The sequence below is a fragment of the Neodothiora populina genome (genome assembly GCF_041146345.1).
Source record: "Neodothiora populina strain CPC 39397 chromosome Unknown canker_contig_11, whole genome shotgun sequence".
NCBI classification, from domain to species: Eukaryota; Fungi; Ascomycota; class Dothideomycetes; order Dothideales; family Dothioraceae; genus Neodothiora; species Neodothiora populina.
The window spans coordinates 1-19,279 of record NW_027191410.1 but is presented as its reverse complement, the minus strand read 5'-3'; the positions used below and the strand labels follow the sequence as shown (position 1 = coordinate 19,279).

The window sequence follows — 19,279 nt, the reverse complement described above, 5'->3', positions numbered from 1 at the left end:
GGTGTATATTTGCTTTGCATCAACGCCTGATGCGCACATGTTTTCTGCGCAACGAATACCCTTAATTTCCAACATACGTAGAGGAAAATCCCTCGACTACTAACACGAAAATCATCAAGTCATGACTCGCTACTCCTTGTCCGTACTCGGTGCGCCGGATGATCAAAGTCCCTGAGACCCGTCCACGGAAATACTGTAGCCTTGCCGAATAAAAAAGAGACATCTAACTGATAGCGTGCGCAAAAACCTTTTGCGCCAGATCGCTCAGAAGCCTCATCTTGGCCGGCTGGTCCAGTTCCTGGAAGACGGCGTAGACGCTCTTTCCTCTCGTGTCTCTAACCGCGCCCAGTCGATTGCCCGCTACAGCACCTGCGATGGCGCCAGGGGCATTGGCGACGATGAAGCCCATTGCGCCTCCGCTGATGGCGCCTACCACGCCCCAGAACTTGCCCGTCGGGTGCGCGTCTTGCCCTTCTGCCATGCCTTGTTCTCTGTTTTTGTCCTGATGTCAGCTTTCGTGTTTCATATTCACTCGTCGCAGAGCGATTTGCTTGCTTGCTTGCTTACCTCAACATCTCTTCAAATACACCGCCGAACTGATCATTGCTGAACTTGTTCGCGTCCTCCTCGTTCTTGGCCTGTCCGCCGAACCCAAATGCTGACCACGGGAAAGATCCAAAGTTGAATCCTCCTGTTCCCGCGCTCGCACCCTGCGCACCGTTGCCAGATGGCGCCTCCTCGTCGAAATCATCGTCGTCGAATCCTCCCGGCGTCGGCTTCTGCTTAGATGACGACGACGCGCCACCAAAGCCTCCAAAATGGAAAGATCGAGTGGCATCGTAGTCTCTTCTGCGACTGGGGTCGGACAGGGTGTAGTACGCGTCGTTGATCTGCTGGAACTTCTTGGTTCTTGCGCTTCGTTCAGGGCTGTCGGCGGGGACACGGTCAGGATGATGTTTCAAGGCTTGCTTCTTATATGCTGTGCGGATTTGCTCCTGGCTCGCCTTCGAGTCTATGTCTAGCGTGGCATCTGGTTTCCCCTTGGGTGTAAGCAGTTACACAACAAAGGCGCTGGGGCTCGAGTCTCGTTCTTCTTACAATAGTCTACTGGAGGCGCTAAAGAAATGGTTAGCCAGCGGTACAGGACAGAGCTCTTGCGAGGGTGGACAACAAACCTGACATCTTGTCTGATCGGGAACGTACAAAGCTGTAGCGGGCGAATATGGCTCGAAAGGTACTATAGGTTGACGAACCCTGTGTATGTGTGAATACCTTATGGTGGGATACCTATCTTGCATCTTCCAACTTCATGTGATTGTGACGATGAGGCCAGGTATGTGGTTGACGTCATCGCAGCGACTTCCACTTCCAATTTGGCTCGAGGTACAGGTACCGCACATAAGAACGTTATCTCCCGAGGTGTCCAGACTGACATGCTGGCAGCCTGAGGTATCTAGATCAGTGCTGTCTCCTCTTCCATGTGCTTGACATGCGCCCGCAACCTCGTTCATCTGTAATCTGTGAAGAAGGATCCTGGAAAGCGAGATGGGCGGACTGAGCACGCCCCAGAGTCTGTTATCGCCCCTGCCCTCCCCCGCGCCTCCTTCGATAAGCACCGAAATCAACATTGCGACGAGGTAAGGCAGGGTGACCATGGAGTGCAGAAGGCGTGTTTGACACAAGAAGCTAATGTCGTCGGCAGAGGCATACATGCCCGGCTGAACAAACTCATCGTCTCTCGTCTCCCTCTATCCGTGCCCCCACATTCCAAGGATCCCCGACTGTATGCCTACGGGATAAGCGCCTTTGCCCAGATATACTACGCTTTCGAGGCTCGATGGCGACATCTTTGTAGTTCGCAAGAGCAAGAGAACGAAGAAGAGAAGAGCACAAACTCGAGATCTGCCGCTTCGACGCATGATGCAGGACTTCGACCCTGGCTTGTCGAATTGCTGCCATCTGGTCTCTGGCGCTCTCAAGCTATCAGCACCGATCTAGATCATCTGAAAAGCATTTTGAGCCTCGATTTAGACCCCGCGCGGAATTGCGACACCTTAGATAAAGAGATGATATATCACGTCTCGGAGGTTACGGCCGCCAAGCCGCACGTGCTCGTTGCATATGCATGGATCATGTACATGGCCATCTTCTCCGGCGGTAGATGGATGCGACAGCAGTTCGTGCGGGCGGGACCATCGTTCTGGGATGCAGGAGAAAATCACGGCGCAAGCTTCGGAAGCCCGCAGACGCCCGTCCCTGGCTTTTCGCTCTTCTATTTCGAGGGAGAAGAGGACGGTCAAGACATCAAAGCCGACTTCAAAGCTAGACTGGAGCTTGCCGAGAGACTCTTGAGTGCGCAAGAGCGCAGCGACATCGTCTCGGAAGCCAAGAAGATCTTTGAAATGTGCGTCGAGCTGGTTGGGCGACTGGACGAGAAGCTTTCCACGCCAGCTTAGCATCTCATGACGCCTGGACCACCTGAGCTGATCTGGACTCGCATTCCTTCCAGTAAGGTGCCTATCTATGACTGGATGAAATGTGGCGATGACGGATGAACAAGAAAGTCCACAGAAAGTAGCACACAGACTAGACAACATAATGCGCAGCAACGCATTGCTTTCCTTCGAATACAGCAAAAACAGTGAAGCGCGCTATGTGCGTGTCGATGCTGCTGGAGATGGCGATTGAGTGGGGGTTAATATGGCCTTTCGAGGGTATTCTGGCAGGGCCCTGGTGGGCCCGTTGGTTGTGCTTTTGGCCGGCTCTTGTTCGGCTGTCAGGTCCAAGATCTGTATGTGTATGATAATGGGCCGCGCCGCTGCAGAGACCAACGGACAGGACGGGTGTATCGAGAGGTTTATACCGGAGAGAAGAAAGATGTGGATGATTCAATTGGTGTATATAGATGAACAACTAAACTCGTCTCTTGGGCAGCCGTCTCATCTTTCTAGTTCTAGCCGGTCCGAAATATGCAGGAAGTTTATCTTCCTTCTGTTCAAGTACTCGCTTGCTTAGCTAGGGCCTCTGCCTCCATGGGAGTTTGTTGGAAGGGGTCCTTGGTCTCGTCATTCAGCAGATTCACAACGGTGCCGTCCTCGGTTTGTAGACTCCACTCTGTGGTCTCGAACTAAATTAAAGTGTCAGCCAGACCGATGCTGTGAAGGCAAAGAAAAGAGACGTACATATCCCATCCTCTGCTTCCTCGAGCTCTTGAACCTCATAAGCGCCTGCTGCCTCGTGCCCTTGACCCAAAAGTAAATATCAATCTTGCCCCTCAACTGATTCATCTGGCCATGAATCCAGGGAATCTGCGACGCGAAATAGACCTCATCTCCCAGCAACTCTCGCGCTCTCGCGTTGGTCCTTAGCGAGTACAGCGTCGACGTGACAATCGACGACGACTGCTTCTGGTAGTTGAAGATGGCGGCCATGGACACGCCCATGACTAGTACGAAGACAGGGATCGAGCGGATCCAGCGGCGGGAGGAGGAGAGGTTCGGCAGGGCGCGGTCGCTTCGTCGTTCCATCAGAGGGCCTGAGTTGGGTTTCGGCGCTGCGATCAAGGTGCGGCGGGAGGAGCGTAGTGAGGCGAAGGGAGAGGTGGTGGTCGAGGAAGAGGCATTCTGGGGAACGCGTTTGGCGAAGAAGGCGAGGGAGCCCGGGAAGCGTAGTCGTGCAGGCATTGCGATGACTCGAGTTGTGTTCTTTCTGTTTGCCTGGTTTCTGCAGAGGGTGGGCTTTTTGGTGGATTGATTAACAGGTGGTCAATTGAATAATGTACGAGGAAGTACCTATACAGAAACAGTAGCAGGTGACGGGAACTTTTATGACGAAAGCACAGACGCCATCTGGAGCTTCGGTCTGTCTCTGTCGGCGAAACTGTTTAACCGAACGGCGACTTCTGATGCCTCGTCATTCTTGAGTCGACCAAACGAATGATTGAACGTCAAGTCACGTCACGTCGACCTGCCCCACGTGGAACTACCTTATATGACAGGTATTTTTGCTGTCGTTAAGAGCCGGATGGATTTGCTCGGGAATTGTAAGAGAGAAAACATCGTTGCGGGTTCCTTGATCTCCCGGGGTATGCAGGAAAGAAGCATGGTCTGACAGGGGGCTTTTCGAGGTTGCTCGTAGCTTTTGTATAAGCGTTTCGAGTGTATCTCAACTTCCTCTAGATATCCCCATATGCATACAGTATGAAACACAGATACAGTCTTTCTCAGGTTTCTTCCTATTGCGTCTCTTGTTTTTCTATTGCTCATCTTCTTGATCACTGCGCAGCTCCTGTCTTCCTCTTCCTCTCCTCAACAACCTTCCTCACCCTCTCCTCGAATGCCGCAATCATCTTGTCAGCGACCTTGGGCGCTGCCGCAGCGCTCAGCGCCGCGTATATCGGATTGGCAAACGCATACTCGATATTCAAACTGACCTGCGTCTGCTCGCGCGCGGGCTGTTTCGACGTCTCGTGTCTTGGGTCCGCCCCAGACTCCGGACCAGGCTTATACGGAAAGGGCAGCAGCGTCCACTTGGTCAGCAGATGCGTCAGGACAGATGCGTTCCTGCTGGGGTCATCGCCGTGCCGCGGGCGCGGGTTATGGTGCGCGATCTGATCCGCTGCCAGAGAAGTCTCCGTCGCGCCGCTGAGGGCTTCGACGACCGTGCCCGGCACGCAGTGGATGCGACTATAGAAGGCCTCCGAGATGTCGTTGTTGAAGCCGATGACCAATTTGCCTTCTTCCGGCCATTTGCGCCCGTCCGTATCTGGCTGCGAGAACTTCGTTATCGTGCTTTCTTGGCAGAAGGGTAAAAAGGTGTTGTAGCTTTCTACGTCGGAGATGATCTCATAGAGGAGGGGAGAGGGGTACGGCAGGGTTCGTGAGGCGCTGAGGGACTGCGTCGTTGGTCCGAAAGGGTTGGGGAGGAAGGTGCGGATTTGTTGTTGTTGGTAATGTTGGCTGTGCTGACGGATTGAGCATGTCGGGGCTCTTGTTCGTGTCAAGGGCTTAGTCAATTGAGATGCCATTGCCGAGGTGCTTCGTAGCGACTTCATGCTTATTGTCTGTTATGGAAGAAACCGAGGAGGTGGTGGTGGTGGTGATGGTGATGGAGAGTAAACAGTGACTGTAAACAATCCGATATTATCTCAAGAGAGTGTGACTGATGGATCAAGATGAGCGAGTCGTTTCTTCAGCAGATTTCGATTCAAACCATCTTTCCCGGGATTCACAACGAGTGCCATCAACGACGAGTACCTGATGTAGACAATGAGGTATAAATAAAGTCAATGACGCTGATGAATTGCGGAGGAGATCGGGGATTCTTTTTAGAGTCGAACAAAGGCCGACGCGACACAAAAACCCGGGCAGCGGGCCGAACCGTCGATTTTGATAAAAGCAGATCTTCAAGGGTCTGTCTGGAGGGATAAACAGGAAATCAGTTCTCCTTCGAAGAAGTGTAGTCGACGAAAGATATTTATAAATAGAGGAAAGAGACATGGAGGGGTCAGACAAAAACACCACGAAAACGCCCAAGGCGCAGCTCTCCAAAGGCATGGAACACATGCGCCAGTATGTCACCGTCGAGCCGACTCCCGCGTCACCTCCTCCCACCGACTCGGCCGAAGACACGCATGGAACACCAGCCTACGGCGTTCCCGCAGCCATCATGCCCAAGCGCAATCCCGCCACCGAAGCCTCCAAGATGAATGACCAGAAGCGGACCGACCCTTTCCAATTCGGCTCTCGTCTGCTGGAAGAAGGCGACGACATCTTCGCATATAACGCCTGGGACCACGTCGAGGTCGACGACGCATACAAGGAATTCATCAAAGAGCAGGCAGAGGTGCAACGGAACGCCCCCGTCTCGGACTTCGACAAGAAGCGCTTCAACGAGCACCCCGAGAAGTTTTGGGATAAATTCTACAGCAACAACCGCGCCAACTTCTTCAAGGATCGCAAGTGGCTGGTGCAGGAGTTTCCCGTTCTCGGTCAGGTCACGCAGCCAGAGTACGGTCCTGCTGTTCTGCTCGAGGTCGGTGCTGGCGCGGGGAATACCGCTTTCCCCGTCCTTGCCAACAATCAGAACAAAGACTTGAGGATCCACGCTTGCGACTATTCGAAAAAGGCAATCGAGGTTATCAGATCCAACGAGGCATACGACGGGGACGTTCTGCGCGCCGACGTGTGGGATGTGGCGGGTAAGGGGGAGAACGCGCTGCCACCTGGAGTGAAACCCGAGAGCGTCGACGTTGTCATCATGATCTTCATCTTCTCCGCCCTGCAACCTACACAATGGATGCAGGCTGTCCGCAACGTCTACAATGTCCTGAAGCCTGGCGGCGTCGTCTTATTCAGGGACTACGGCCGTGGTGACCTGGCACAGGTGCGCTTCAAGAAAGGTCGATATCTCGAGGAGAACTTTTACATTCGTGGAGACGGCACTAGAGTCTACTTTTTCGAGCAAGAGGAACTCCAAGATATCTGGTCTGGTCGCATGCCACCGAACTCACTGCCCCAGGACGGTACAGGCGATGCAGCTGATGGAATAACCGAGAAGCTTGAGACCACCCAGCTTGCAGACACATCGTCCCCTGAAGAAAGAGCCCCTGCTTTCGACATCACAGCTCTTGGTGTGGACCGCCGTATGCTCGTGAACCGACAGAGAAAACTGAAAATGTACCGATGCTGGATGCAGGGCCGATTTCAGAAACCCAAAGAGTCGGCTGAGCGAGCATCAGCTTGATTGGTGTCGATCAAACAAATAACTCCAAAAATCAGGAATTGAGTTTGCGGCTGCGATACAGCAGCTGTCTTGCTCTACTAATTCGCCACTTATTAAGCACCGGAGGACGGTGCCAGTGCAGGTTCAATTTGGACAGACTAGAGCATGTCTGCGTGAGCGGTTCTAAAATGGCAACTGACCAAAGCCGGCTCTGTTGCACTTTATAGAATGCTACAACAAAAGCGCAGCCACTAGCATCGCACTTTGCTAGTAAACGTCGCACCAAGAACTTCTCATCTGAGCCTCTGCGACGATCCTGCCAATGACAGTGAGCTGGAACAATCTGCACTCCAAGGCTGTCGGTGAAAGCCTCGAAAGGACCTATTATAAAACTTCCTTCATTATTCGAGGCGGAACTCTGCACGTCAATAGATAGCATTATATCTCGAAGCAGATTCATCAAAGATAGAGATATGTATTGCTATAACATAACCGACTAATCAATAAACGATAGTTGTAAGATGACACAGCACATGAGCATCGAAGTACTGTATGCAGGATGCTGGTTCATGCTACATGGTCTGACCGACGGGATGAACAAGGTCGTCTTAATCAAACCCTGGGTCATGCATGGCCTGGCTGTACAGCTGAGGATCATGGTGCTGATGCTGCTGCTGCTGCTGCATCTGCTGTTGATGTTGATGCTGAGTATGAGACGAAAGCATATCTTGATGATGATCGTGATGCTGCTGCTGCTGCTGCTGCTGCTGCTGTTGCTGCTGTTGCTGTTGCTGTTGCGAATGCGACGTCTGCATCATGGCATCTCTGGCGAGCACGGCGTCGTCTGAGCCATCACCACCACCTCCACCAGCGTCGTCTTCAGTGTGTTCGTCTAACGCAGACATGTCGATGGGCATGCCAGGCATGGACTGAACTTCGTCTTGGGGTTGGTGTTGGTGTTGGTGTTGTTGGCTCGACGAACCATCGTGAGCAGCAGCAAAAGGATCGGCTCTCGTCCAGCCTCCGTAGCCTTCGCCGCGACTGGCAATCTCTCCGCTCTTGACCATCTTGCTGCGCAATTGGCTCATCTTGCGACGGGTGCGTTCGCGCAACAGGTCATCATGAACGGGCGGGTACCAATCATTCGGATCGACGAGCTGATAGAGAGCCTGGAAGATGGCCTCAAAGGTATCGAGAGAGTTCTGGTTGTATGCGTAGGTCGAGTGGTGGTGCATCAGCTCGACGAGGAGCTTTTCAGGGCCTTTAGCCCAGACGTCTCTGCTCTGGACCCACTCAGCGGTGAGGTGCTCGCGACGCCGGCTCCTTCTCTCGAGATCCTTTAGCATGCGCTCTTGTCTTTCCTCTGTCCTCCTTTTTGCTTCTTCGACCTTGCTCTTGCTTCGCGAGTCCCTGTGCTTGACGGCCGAGCCGAGGGCATCGTTTGGCGTGGTTGGGTTGGAATTATTGGCGGGCTGCGGATCGATGACTGATTGATGCAAGCCGGGCGCGCTTGGGGTCACGGCCATGTCAGAGATGAAGGAGTGATCTGCTGGCGCCATGGACGCATTCGGGGTGTACGGAGAGCGACGCGCGCGTTGCAGCCTTCTCATCTTCAGCTTGAGCTCCAGCTCACGCTTTTGCAGCGCTATCTGCTGCAGCTGGAGTTGGAGCGTCTCTTCGTCTTCCGAGAGATCCATCTCCTCAGCTGCCATCAGGTCCGGATGGATGTTGGCGTTGGGACTGGAGCTGGCAGCCGCGTTGGACGAGTGGGCGAGACGTCCAAGTGCGCGAGCCAACTCGGGGCTTATGTCGGACGAGTTCGCGACCATGGCGTGGCTGGAATTGTTGTTGATATTGTTGCTCATCGTGGGGACCATGGGCGCATACGGGCTCTGGTAAGTAGCTGTAGCATTCGGATTCGTCTGCGTCTCTTGCCCCAGCTCCCGGGGCATCGAGTGAGCGTGTGACTGAGCCGCAGACACGACTGGACCATTCGACTGAACCATGCCGTGCCGCTCGGGCGCAGCCATGGGCGGTGCAGACATGGGTGCGTCTCTGTGGTGTTGCGCCGCATCTGCAATCGCAACAGATTCAGAGTCTGGGGCCAGAGCCAGAGCAAGGGCAAGGGAGCCCGAGTCTCTGTCTGGTCTCGAGTGTCTGTTGTCCATGTCGATTCCGATGCCCATGTCTAAGTCCATGTCCATGTTCGCATGATCATCGTGATTTGCATCGTCGTCATCATTGCCACCATGAGGGCCGTCCCTCCCACCGTTGCCGTCGCCGCTCTCTGCTCTGCAGATGTCATCGTGGCCGTATCCACCCTCCTCCTGCCTGCCGCTGTCGTCGCGGCTGACGCTGGCGTGTCCCTGCGCATGAGCTTGGCTGCGGAACTTCTTGTGCGATGTGTTGCGACGCTCGAATGCGCGCCTGATGGTTCTCGTGCCGACGACAAGTTTGTAGTTGTCGTAAAGCCACCACAGCATGTCATCGACGGATAGATCGGGTTTCTGGGCGACATGGTCGAACAGGGCCTGCTCGACCTCCTTGTTCATCACTCTGTGCCTACCCGTGCGGCTCTCCGGTGGTTTTCCGATGCGGCCATAGCGTTCCAGTTCGAGCTGTACAGAAAAGAAAAAAGTCGTGAGCTTATCGTTGTTCCCCGTCCGGCTGACGGTACAGTATGCCTATGTGGGTCGGACGAATGCAGCGCACCTTCCACCGCCTGATGGTGCGGTCAGACACTCCCGTCTGCTTCTCGATTTCGTCTTCGCCCACATCTTGCTGCAGGAGTTGCTTGACCTGGTTGCGCGACTCTTCCGAATAGGCCTTGCCTGGCGTGAGAGCTCATGTCAGCCTCCCGTTTCCTTCGACCATCTTTTTTCTTGCTCAGTCGTGAAGACCTCATTGTTCCTCCTCGCCTGCCATCAACTACCATGAAGAGCACTTGGAGCTGAGTATGCACAAGGGACAACAATCAGGACAGAAAGCCTCGGTCAACTTACCCATCTCTTGAACCCAAACAAATGCGGCAGCTTGTGCACTACCGGTACTTTTGCTTGACTGAGTGACAGAATGGATGGCCTCGAAGCGTAGCAACCAGAGTTGTTGTCACTTTAGCTGGTGGATCTTGCCAACCACGTGATCGTCACTGCAGCTACCCAACCTGGACCCTGAGTCGCCAGTAACATAGCAATAGGACAACGAATAATAGCTTTGGCTACGAGCAGACCTATTGCTCGCGAGCGATTCATACGTTGTTCAGTACCTACTATCACACTGGTTTCGAACTGATTTCCATTCGTGGTGGTTTCAAACGAAATCATCACTACACGCGTAAGAAAGTAGAGACGCCGGGAAGGATCGAGATATGGAACGCCTCTTGCCGTCTTCCTTCTCTGCTCTTTCTCTTGGAAATATATAGATACATAGGGATGGTTCGGTGGTAGATTGATTGAGTTACTCTCCTTAAGGGAGGGTGGATGACCTTGGCTATATGTACGTTGAGCGTCTTGACTACCAGCCCCCTTGAAGGTCTGTCACAAGGCTTCGAGTCCATGCAGCCTTCTCAACACTCTCTAGGAGTGAATTTCGAGACAAGGCTGACTCGGTCTCATCTGAGGCCCAGAACAAACCTCACGAGTTGAAAATTCGCGAGTAGAGGAGTTCATGCCTTCCGATCCAGAGATCCATGGGTGGGACGGTCAATCCAGCATAGTCTACTGACTTGCCGTCTTCTCTCCGCATGCAGGTCTTGATCTTTGCTTGCAGGGACTCGCTTGCAAGCATGGCATGTGATTGGTAAGGACCCATCACGCTCGCCCTGACCGCCGCGGAGAGGATAGCCTTTGCGTGATTGAGTAAAAAGAGGTAAGAGGTTTCCTGGGCCGACAGTGCAAGTGCAGCGCAGACGACACCGAACAAGGGCGCGAAATGTGCATTCTGCGCAAATAAGCCATCGGCATCCCTGCGTCCATATTTCAAGCCTGTGATGAAGGTGCTCAACGCCGGCAAGCCAGGGGAGGAAGTCATGGCAGACTGCGCGAGTGCGCGCTCCCACAGCTGCACAAGCGCTTTGCCCTGAGCAATACTGGCCCTGCGAGCGACGGTGCATGGCGTACTCGCGTCCATGTCATTGTCTAAGTGTGGCAAGTGGTCCGGGTGATGAAAAGCGTCCAACACATAGGGTAGGGAAGTAGAAGCCAGATTCCGTAGTGAGAGATCTATGAAAGTATCCAAGGACTGTGCGGGTGGAGCAGTGAGCGCCGAGGCCGCCCGAGTGGCAGTCTGATTGAGACCGTGATGAGCGAGATATGACTCTAGCCCACTACTGAATGCGAAAGATCCCAAAGGAAGCGCCGAGTCGGACAACAGAAGCAGTGCATGGAAAGCGGGATTGTCCATGATGCATCGAGCGACTTCCACGCTTCACTTTCTGCTTCGAGGTCTAGTATGGACGACCAGCACGCTGTGGACACTCGACGTCTATGCTATCAGGGCAGTGAATTCGGAGAACTGTGACAAGAACTGGAACAAGCCAAGGATAGTGTCCTGTCACAACAACATGTTCCGAGTGACCTAGTATTTTCCAGTCTTCATATGCAAAGCGCCAGCTGTGACAGCAGGCGTCTTATGTACACACACACACACACACACGCAGAGGACCACCCGTATAGTGCTATTGCGGACAGGTCGGGTGTTTACAGAGACAGCTACCAGTATCTTCCCCATCGCCTTGCTGGGTTTGCGAAGCTTAGATTAGATCTGTGATGAGAAGATAAGATAACACTCCCTTTTTGTTTCTAGCGCCATGCGGGGCTTTGTCACATGTTCTTGTTATTGTTCTTGTTCTTGTATCAATAGCATACGTCTGGCATGCCATTCTGTTGTGCCATCTGTTGTAGTCTAGTGCCATGTAGCCAATATAAGCAAGACAGATTTCGCATGGCGAGCTTGATCATCACGTACTTTATAAACTGCACTAATGATCTGGCGTTTCAGAAGGTGCACGAAATAGCCAGACACAGCATGTTGTGGGCTTAGCAAAGGGCGGTATGGATCATCATCATCATCATCCCCCTCGTCCATATCTTGAAAGACATCACATCAGCGTCTACTCTTGCACATGCCTCGCGCGTCTTGGACTTGCTTACCCTTCTTGCTCCAACTTGAGAGGGGTGTCCCCCGTCAGCATCTCTTCGCCAAACTGCTGCCCCTTTTCGCTACTGCCTTGCTCTTTCGATGCTGCACCAGCGTCGCTCTTTAATTTTGCTCCCTCCGTAGTCTCGTCCTCGGCGCATCCGCAGTCGTAAAAGTCTCCGATTTGTGAGCAGTCGAACAGATCCTTCTTCAGCGACTTGTTGACTTCATTGTGTATGTGGCAGCCCCATGCCGCAGCCGCCGATCGCGACGACACCTGAGGAGGGAACTTGTCGAGAAAGTGTCGGAAATGTGCGGCACATTCACCACTAAGGCACGCCGTCAGTCGCCTAACACCTAAGAAGGCGGGAGAATGAGATAGCCACCGACCATGGATACAAGCGCTGGAACAGATGAATGTAAGACTTTAGCGCTGCGCTTTCGTCCTTGGTGGGTTTGTCTGGGAATCGAGCGAAGGTCGTGTGAAGGACTTTCCAAGCGGCGCGGCCAAGCTCAGCTCTGCGTGAGAAGAGTCAGTGAACAAGCCGTTTCGCTCACATTACTCGTCACTTACTTGATAGTCGCGTTGCCCAACTTCGGGGCAATCACGTGGCCATCCAGCGTTGCTTGGGAGATCTCGCCGACCTCACCGTTCACGGCCTGGGCGGTGTCGGGGAACACTCTTCCAGAGCTACCTGAGCCATTTGCAAGGGGGTGCCTCACACCCTGAGCCTGGTTGCGAAAGGAGGCGACGAAGAAGAAACAGAGGAAGGCAGAGACGCCGATCAAGAGGAGGACGAATCTCCTACTCGGACCTGGAGCGACGGGCATGTCTCGAAGTACACGTGGTGCGACTGTGCATATCACAGTAGCATCAATGTACTAGTGGAGGATATGTGAAGGATGATAAAGAAATCACTTACAGCAGATGGACTTGTAAGAGTGACGATCACCCCATTCCATCGTTGATCGGGCCGGTATATCTCGAGTTTGGGCCAGATTAGAACAAAGCCTGCCGAGTGCCCGACTCCCGAATCCCGGGCCCCGGATGGAGAAGCTGGGTCTGCCCTACCGTCCTTGAGGTACATCAATGATCAGGAGGAGCATCACACCAAAATATTTTCACCATATCACCACAACTCAACCTCAATTTCATGTCATGAAACTTATACCATTCTCTTCGACCTGTCACCCCGACCATAGCAAAGACATTTTCAATGCCTCCCTTGGGGAGTTGGGGGGGGCAATTCTGAGTATACGGCCCCAGTATTCGGCCGTGCGATGTGGTCCGTGGTTGCGGCAACCCTAAGGTACCTTGATAGGCTTAGGAGATATGGCAATAATATTTGGGTGGTATGCTCCTGATCATTGATGCTTAAGGTACTGTAGGTATGCGCTAGTCTCCACAAACGGAAAGCTTGGCAACCTGAGGTTGACGCAACCTACCTTTGACGCGCGTTATACCATACTGCAACCTTTGGATGAAATATTGGAATATTCAATGGATAGAATTTAATCTAATTGCCATTCATGGAGGCATGCCTCTATGAATATATATATTTGTAAGGGCTTCTGCAGCTTTTTGAGCATCTAGATTAGGTTGCTTCGCTACCTTCAAGGCCTCAGAGGCCTCATATCTAATTTGTGCCTTCTTGATTTGTTCTATATTCGCAAATCGAGTATTCGGATCAACAACTACTCGTTTCCTTGTTCGACGAAGCAGCTGCTTCTTGCTCTTGAAATGCCTTTTTTCTAATTCATATTGAAGAATTGCTTGTGACGCACAAATTGACCGAGCGCTTTACCTGCTTTTTCGAACATATACATAATATCCTTGTCAATTTCATGACTCTTTTTAAGTAACTGAACGTTACGGTGTAGCTGTTGCGAGTTTTTTTTGGGGTTATGATGCCATTCAATTGAAATAGCTCTTTCTGGAGGCGTAATTGGACGAGGCGGTTGCTTGACTTGCGACGAGGTCAATACCTTTGTTAGATTCCTAGGGAACAAACCAGCAGCTTTCCAACCGCTGCGAATTACGCGATCCGTACAGATTTGTTGTCGAGCAAGGTTATAACATTGGATAAAGCGTCGCTTTTTGAATGGCGCTGAATCGTCAAGTTGCGAAAGCGACGATACCTCAACTCGGTAGTGATTTTCCAAGGGTGAGAATACTCCGAGGTCTAAAGGTTGAAGGATATGAGAAGCGTGAGGGGGTGAAAATACGCAATGAATCCTATGTTCTCGACATGTCCATGAGAAATCGACGCTGAGATGGCTCGCATGACCGTCCATGAGTAAGATCCTTGATTTTGAAGGTTGCGAGGCTGAGGTTGAGGTTGAAGTTGAAACTGGGGTCGTTTGAGGTATAAATATCGAATCCAACCAGTTGATTGCAATATGATTCGACGTCCAGCCATTTTCCGAGGTTGTATACGTCCAATCGGGGGCATCTACGTCAAACTATGAGGGTTGAGGCGCGGCGTCTTTGAATATAATCAAGGGCTTGATCGTTCGTCCAGTAGTATTAATTGCCTCGAGAATCGACACCCATTCTCGAGGCTAAGGGCTCTTTGCGTAAGTCCTTTTTCTCGGAGAAGAAGCAGGAACACGCGTATTCGTACACACGCCTAATGCGATGCCGTGTTCGTCCATATTCCAGATATCTTCACGTCGAACGTTGAATTCTTGCTCGACTCGCTTGAATACGTCGAAAAATTGCTGTATAGCTTCTTACGAGGTTCCATGAATTCGCGCGGCCTCGATTTTACGCCCAATTACAGAGGCAATCCTTGGATTACGCTTTACGAACTTAGGGAGCCAATCAGCCCCCAAAGGTTTGTTGTCGTTATGTAGACGAAGGATATGTGTAGCCATTTCGCGAACGCGCTTCGGAGAGGGGGCACAACCTTGCAAATCTTGCTGTAATATCCAATTAACGAGGGATTGTTCTTGAATAGGAACAAGCCTTTGTGTAGGCTCTTGAGCAGCACGTTGATTAATGCCTCCGTCGCGACGACGACGAAGGGTTGCTTCGGATATGCCATATTCTCGTGCAATGCCTCTGATTGATTTTTCAGGGTGAATTCGAAGCTCTTGAAGGGCTCCTTGTAACATGACTTCGCGTTGATCCACAGTATCAATGATATAAGGTCAATTCAATTGCATACAATAAGAAGCGCGACGTAGAATGGTTGATTGCTGTAGAAGGTTGCAGTATGGTATAACGCGCGTCAAAGGTAGGTTGCGTCAACCTCAGGTTGCCAAGCTTATAAAGTCAAAGGTCCAACCAAGTCCCCCAAAGCGCCCCTTTAAGAGCCCCTCAGTACCAGTGCTTCCCAAGCCCACAACAAAATGAGTACGACACATGCTTCACAAACATCACGCAAAGTCTGCTTCGTGACAGTCGGCGCGACAGCATCCTTCGCGCCTCTCATCCGCGCCGTCGTGTCATGCAGCTTCTTCGCAGCGCTCATCAAGCTCCACTACACCCATCTCATCGTACAATATGGCGCTGATGGAGAGGCCATGTTCCAGGACTGTCTGAAAGCCGCGCGCGCATCTGGGGATTCGGCTGCGCTTCAAGTTTCCGGGATCGCGCTTGACAAGAGGGGGTTGGGTGAGTACATGGGTCTTGCGAAGACGGGTGGGGAGGGCGGTGCTGAGGGCGTTGTTGTCAGTCATGCTGGTAAGGATGTGACGCCGAGTATTCGCTTCCCATGTACAGCGTGAGGCTGAGAGTAGATACACAGGCTCTGGAACCATTCTCGATGCGCTTCGACGTGCCGTCCTTATCGTTGTTGTCCCGAACCAGGAACTTTTGGACAACCATCAGGTCGAGCTTGCCGAGGCTTTGGCGGAACAGGAATACGTCGTGCATGGCAGGATAGAGTATGTTTGGAACTGGAGGTAGGACTTGTCGTTCATGCGCTGACGTTTTCTGTACAGTAATCTCCATCAAGCATTGTTTGATGCAGAAGCCCTACGGACGAGAAATGAACAGTGGCCTCCTGTCAATAGCGGCGTGCACAGGAACTCCCGAGGCCTTGCGGGCGTCTTGGACGAAGAGATGGGATTCTTGGATTGAGGCCATGGCCATATGTCTATCTCGAACACAGGACGCTACGAAGTCATCATCATGTGCAAACAGCATATGGTTTTATTCCCGGACAACGATTACTCCTATGCGATGCCTACGGCTTATATGACCGCTGAGCGACGCGAAGTGCACGACTCAGTCCGCGTAAGCCGGGTCATACTAGCTACAACCGCGGAAGTTCTAGCAGACTACTTGGCCTTCACATACAATCCATGAAGACGCAGCTATCAAAGTCCTGCATCCTCCAAACTTCATCTGACAACCCATCAAGCCGCCGTCATCCCTGGCATCCGTCAACACCAAAAAAACCTCGTCCAAAGAGGGAACATCATTCCAATTTGGTCCCCTTGGGCAATAACGAACGACACTTCTCACACAGCCCAGCAACGTTTCAAATCAGCACGACCAAACATCCGCCATAGTCCCGTAACAAAAGAGAACAAGCCCCTCATCAAGGACACCTGCCATTAAAGATGAACTTGTCACAAGTGGTGTGAGGGAACATCCGAGGCTTCTCGGCACACACCATGACGCAGAGATAGTACTGCTTGCACGTGGACGTGATCTCCAACTGCATGCCGCAGCGGGGGTCTGGGCCGAAGTTTCTGGAGCGAGCTTCTAACACGGAAGTAGTATTAGTAGTAGTAGTAGTAGTAGTAGTAGTAGTAGTAGTAGTAGTAGTAGTCGCGTTAGTGGCAGTAGTGTTTTCGGCAGCGGGAACGACAAGAGGAAGAGCAGGAGCGACTTTAGAGTGCTCGACGATGCCCGAGGCGGCTTCGATCGCGGCATCGAAATCGGCCTTGGGATCTTGGGCCAAGATGCGAAGCTCGGCCAGAGACTCGTCGTAAGTCAGATTGTCGGACACGGATATATTGGAGGTGGAGTTGAACCCGCTCAGCAGTGAGAAGACGAGGTGCGAGAATTTCGTGTTGCTGCTGCCAATGTTGTTCACGATGTTGAGCATGTCCTCTTGGTCGACTCTGCTGCGGGCGTGGATGTTGGCCGTGAGGTTGGTCGCGCTTCCTTGGCCGACGGTGCTGCGGGCGGAGACGCTGGGACCGTGGTGGCCTCTGCCTTCCGTGGTCCAGTTCCAGGACTTCGCAGGCATGGCGGTGCAGGTGCAGGCTGCCGCGAGGAGTGCTGCGAGAGTGGTGAAGCACTTCATGATTGATTGATTGATTGATTGAAGTTCTACTGTGGTAGAGGTTCTTCTGGGTTTGTCTGGTCGCTGTATGTTGAGTTCCTGGGTCTTGTAGTTGAATAAAGGAAGGGATATGGCGCTCTCTATATACTTATCTGAAGAAAGCAGCAGAAAGCTAAGTGCAGTATACGCACCCACTGTTGGTGTCACTTGACTTTTATTGTTGCTCGGCTGCGACAAGTCAATCGCATAGACTAGTTCACTTGCCGGGTTGGTCGAAAGTCAAGTGCTTGACCAACTCTGACGAATAGCTACGAGTGTAGTGCGGTGTTGATCTGCCCTGTCATGAATGACCTTATGTTCAATATCAAGTCAACCTAGCAAGCGTCCAATGTAATGGGCATTACTGTTGAAAGGCATTCTACAACATTGCAAGCTCATCAAGCTGTGTTTTATAGAGATTAGTACCACGTTGATGTATTCAGCCCACGCTTTCCTAATCTCTAGATACTCAAAGACGGCATGCGCTGCTTTGCAGATATGAACATTCCGATAATGATAGCACACCAAAATATTGGACCCAACGGGGGTGCAGTCAGTAGTCGCACACTACGTAGCCATGCCTGCGGCTTGGGGTTCGGTATCATGAGAATCAGCTCACGCTTGAACCTTTACAGTAGAGCCTCTGTGGCTGCCATGGTTGCCTGTTACATTCCGGTCGAGCAAGACCAAGATGAAGTTGTCGTCGGCGTCGTCGTCGGCGTCGTCGCCATACGATTGCCCGATGTGATAGTCCTGCCAAGACAGATTATGTGGAGGCGGAAGACGCAAGGCAAGGCGGAAGTGCAGCGAGCTCGAATCATTTTATTCCATCGTATCTCCAATCCCCTCCATCAATCACATCAACCTCCTACCACTAAGATTGTCTCCCGTGCAGCCATAGAGCACCTACAATGGAGCGAATACTGCGTCCAACATGGTCAGCCTCTTCATTGGGTGCGCGCCGCATATGCGCACAACCCCCGAGGTCCACACTCTGCGCCTACCGTCAGCTACACAACTCCCCCTCGAGGACAGCGACTCCCGTGCCTCACCCGACAGTGCCTGGACCACCGCCGCAGCCGCCGAAGAACTCTGCCGAGGAGAAGCTCGCGCGCAAGCGCAAGCAGATGGAAATGCTACAGAAGGGAAAAGAGCTGCGAGTTGATCCCAAGAAGCCCTCCTCGGCCTTAAGAAAGAGATTCTGGAAGCAGGTTGATGTGCAAGAAACACCAGGTCGGTTTAGCCTTTGTTCTGTTGCTTGACAGACTAGCGGGCTAATCAAGAACTATGCAGAGGGTCTCCGGGTCATGCTTGATAGTAGGCCCGTCCGACTAGCATCGAAGCAGGTTCTGACTCTACCACCGAGCAAGCGCGCACTCGCAGCCGCAATCGCCCTGGAATGGGACCTTCTAGTCAGCGCACACCAGGCGCTGAAGAACCACTATATTCCTCTGACCTCGCTCACATCACGAGCCATCGATATCGCGGTAGAGGACGGCGAGGGCAAGACTGGGATCAGAGATGCTCTGTCTGCTATGCTTTTGCGCTACTTAAGGACGGATACTTTATTATGCTGGGCACCGGAAAGCAGCATTCATGACTCCAAGCAGGACAAGGACGCCCCAAGCCTGCGCCAGAAACAAAAGGACGTCGCAGAGCCGATTATCGCGTACCTCACTACACACATCTTTCCCGGCTGCGAGATCCACCCGGTCTTGGGCGAGGACAGTATTTTGCCGACACCGCAGCCACAGATGACGCAGAATGTCATCCGCGGGTGGATCTCGGGACTGCCCGCCTTTGAGCTAGCCGCGCTCGAGAGAGGTGTGCTGGCCAGCAAGAGTCTCCTGGTCGCCATCCGCCTGTTGGTCGAGTGGAGTGAGGAATTCAAGCATCTCCAGAGCACGCAGCAGGGTGCAGAGAGATTCGGCATCGCCCAGGCAGCCGAGGCCAGCACTGTTGAGGTGACTTGGCAGACCAACATGTGGGGAGAGGTCGAAGACACGCACGATGTGGAGAAGCAAGACCTGGCCAGACAGCTCGGCAGTGTCATATTACTTGTAAACTAGGTCCGAGGGATGTTCGGTCAAAAGAATATCCACGGTAGGGGAGATGTATATCATAAATGACAGTCTATA

The 19,279-nt window shown here is 52.5% G+C and overlaps 10 protein-coding genes across 11 annotated transcripts; 4 read left to right on the top strand and 6 right to left on the bottom strand.

Moving 5' to 3' along the window:
* Nucleotides 1-223: 223 nt before the first annotated feature.
* Nucleotides 224-1,182, bottom strand: AAFC00_000267 (uncharacterized protein; the record flags this gene model as incomplete). Its single annotated transcript, XM_069342128.1, has 4 exons — nucleotides 224-491; nucleotides 568-1,030; nucleotides 1,099-1,116; nucleotides 1,176-1,182. The coding sequence occupies 4 exons, from the start codon at nucleotides 1,180-1,182 to the stop codon at nucleotides 224-226; spliced, it is 756 nt and encodes a 251-aa protein (XP_069200079.1).
* Nucleotides 1,183-1,545: 363 nt separating this feature from the next.
* AAFC00_000266 (uncharacterized protein) lies at nucleotides 1,546-2,456 on the top strand (the record flags this gene model as incomplete). The annotated part of the gene is made up of 2 exons (XM_069342119.1): nucleotides 1,546-1,637; nucleotides 1,703-2,456. 2 exons carry the CDS (start codon nucleotides 1,546-1,548, stop codon nucleotides 2,454-2,456), a joined length of 846 nt encoding a protein of 281 aa, XP_069200078.1.
* Nucleotides 2,457-2,995: 539 nt separating this feature from the next.
* On the bottom strand, nucleotides 2,996-3,683 carry AAFC00_000265 (uncharacterized protein; the record flags this gene model as incomplete). Its single annotated transcript, XM_069342108.1, has 2 exons — nucleotides 2,996-3,127; nucleotides 3,183-3,683. The coding sequence occupies 2 exons, from the start codon at nucleotides 3,681-3,683 to the stop codon at nucleotides 2,996-2,998; spliced, it is 633 nt and encodes a 210-aa protein (XP_069200077.1).
* A 590-nt stretch (nucleotides 3,684-4,273) lies between these two features.
* AAFC00_000264 (uncharacterized protein) lies at nucleotides 4,274-5,053 on the bottom strand (the record flags this gene model as incomplete). The annotated part of the gene is made up of 1 exon (XM_069342096.1): nucleotides 4,274-5,053. The coding sequence occupies one exon, from the start codon at nucleotides 5,051-5,053 to the stop codon at nucleotides 4,274-4,276; it is 780 nt and encodes a 259-aa protein (XP_069200076.1).
* Nucleotides 5,054-5,496: 443 nt separating this feature from the next.
* AAFC00_000263 (uncharacterized protein) lies at nucleotides 5,497-6,744 on the top strand (the record flags this gene model as incomplete). Of its 2 annotated transcripts, none has more annotated exons than XM_069342086.1 (1): nucleotides 5,497-6,744. In XM_069342086.1, one exon carries the CDS (start codon nucleotides 5,497-5,499, stop codon nucleotides 6,742-6,744), a length of 1,248 nt encoding a protein of 415 aa, XP_069200075.1. The 2 variants fall into 2 exon arrangements, with proteins under 2 accessions (XP_069200075.1, XP_069200074.1); XM_069342085.1 differs by having other exon boundaries at nucleotides 5,554-6,744.
* Nucleotides 6,745-7,331: 587 nt separating this feature from the next.
* On the bottom strand, nucleotides 7,332-9,729 carry AAFC00_000262 (uncharacterized protein; the record flags this gene model as incomplete). The annotated part of the gene is made up of 3 exons (XM_069342074.1): nucleotides 7,332-9,341; nucleotides 9,436-9,554; nucleotides 9,726-9,729. 3 exons carry the CDS (start codon nucleotides 9,727-9,729, stop codon nucleotides 7,332-7,334), a joined length of 2,133 nt encoding a protein of 710 aa, XP_069200073.1.
* Nucleotides 9,730-10,356: 627 nt separating this feature from the next.
* AAFC00_000261 (uncharacterized protein) lies at nucleotides 10,357-11,124 on the bottom strand (the record flags this gene model as incomplete). The annotated part of the gene is made up of 1 exon (XM_069342063.1): nucleotides 10,357-11,124. The coding sequence occupies one exon, from the start codon at nucleotides 11,122-11,124 to the stop codon at nucleotides 10,357-10,359; it is 768 nt and encodes a 255-aa protein (XP_069200072.1).
* A 667-nt stretch (nucleotides 11,125-11,791) lies between these two features.
* On the bottom strand, nucleotides 11,792-12,690 carry AAFC00_000260 (uncharacterized protein; the record flags this gene model as incomplete). The annotated part of the gene is made up of 4 exons (XM_069342053.1): nucleotides 11,792-11,810; nucleotides 11,874-12,188; nucleotides 12,250-12,378; nucleotides 12,434-12,690. 4 exons carry the CDS (start codon nucleotides 12,688-12,690, stop codon nucleotides 11,792-11,794), a joined length of 720 nt encoding a protein of 239 aa, XP_069200071.1.
* A 2,523-nt stretch (nucleotides 12,691-15,213) lies between these two features.
* Nucleotides 15,214-15,946, top strand: AAFC00_000259 (uncharacterized protein; the record flags this gene model as incomplete). The annotated part of the gene is made up of 3 exons (XM_069342041.1): nucleotides 15,214-15,547; nucleotides 15,612-15,750; nucleotides 15,808-15,946. The coding sequence occupies 3 exons, from the start codon at nucleotides 15,214-15,216 to the stop codon at nucleotides 15,944-15,946; spliced, it is 612 nt and encodes a 203-aa protein (XP_069200070.1).
* A 2,106-nt stretch (nucleotides 15,947-18,052) lies between these two features.
* AAFC00_000258 (uncharacterized protein) lies at nucleotides 18,053-19,210 on the top strand (the record flags this gene model as incomplete). Its single annotated transcript, XM_069342019.1, has 2 exons — nucleotides 18,053-18,374; nucleotides 18,435-19,210. 2 exons carry the CDS (start codon nucleotides 18,053-18,055, stop codon nucleotides 19,208-19,210), a joined length of 1,098 nt encoding a protein of 365 aa, XP_069200069.1.
* Between the last annotated feature and the right edge of the window lie 69 nt (nucleotides 19,211-19,279).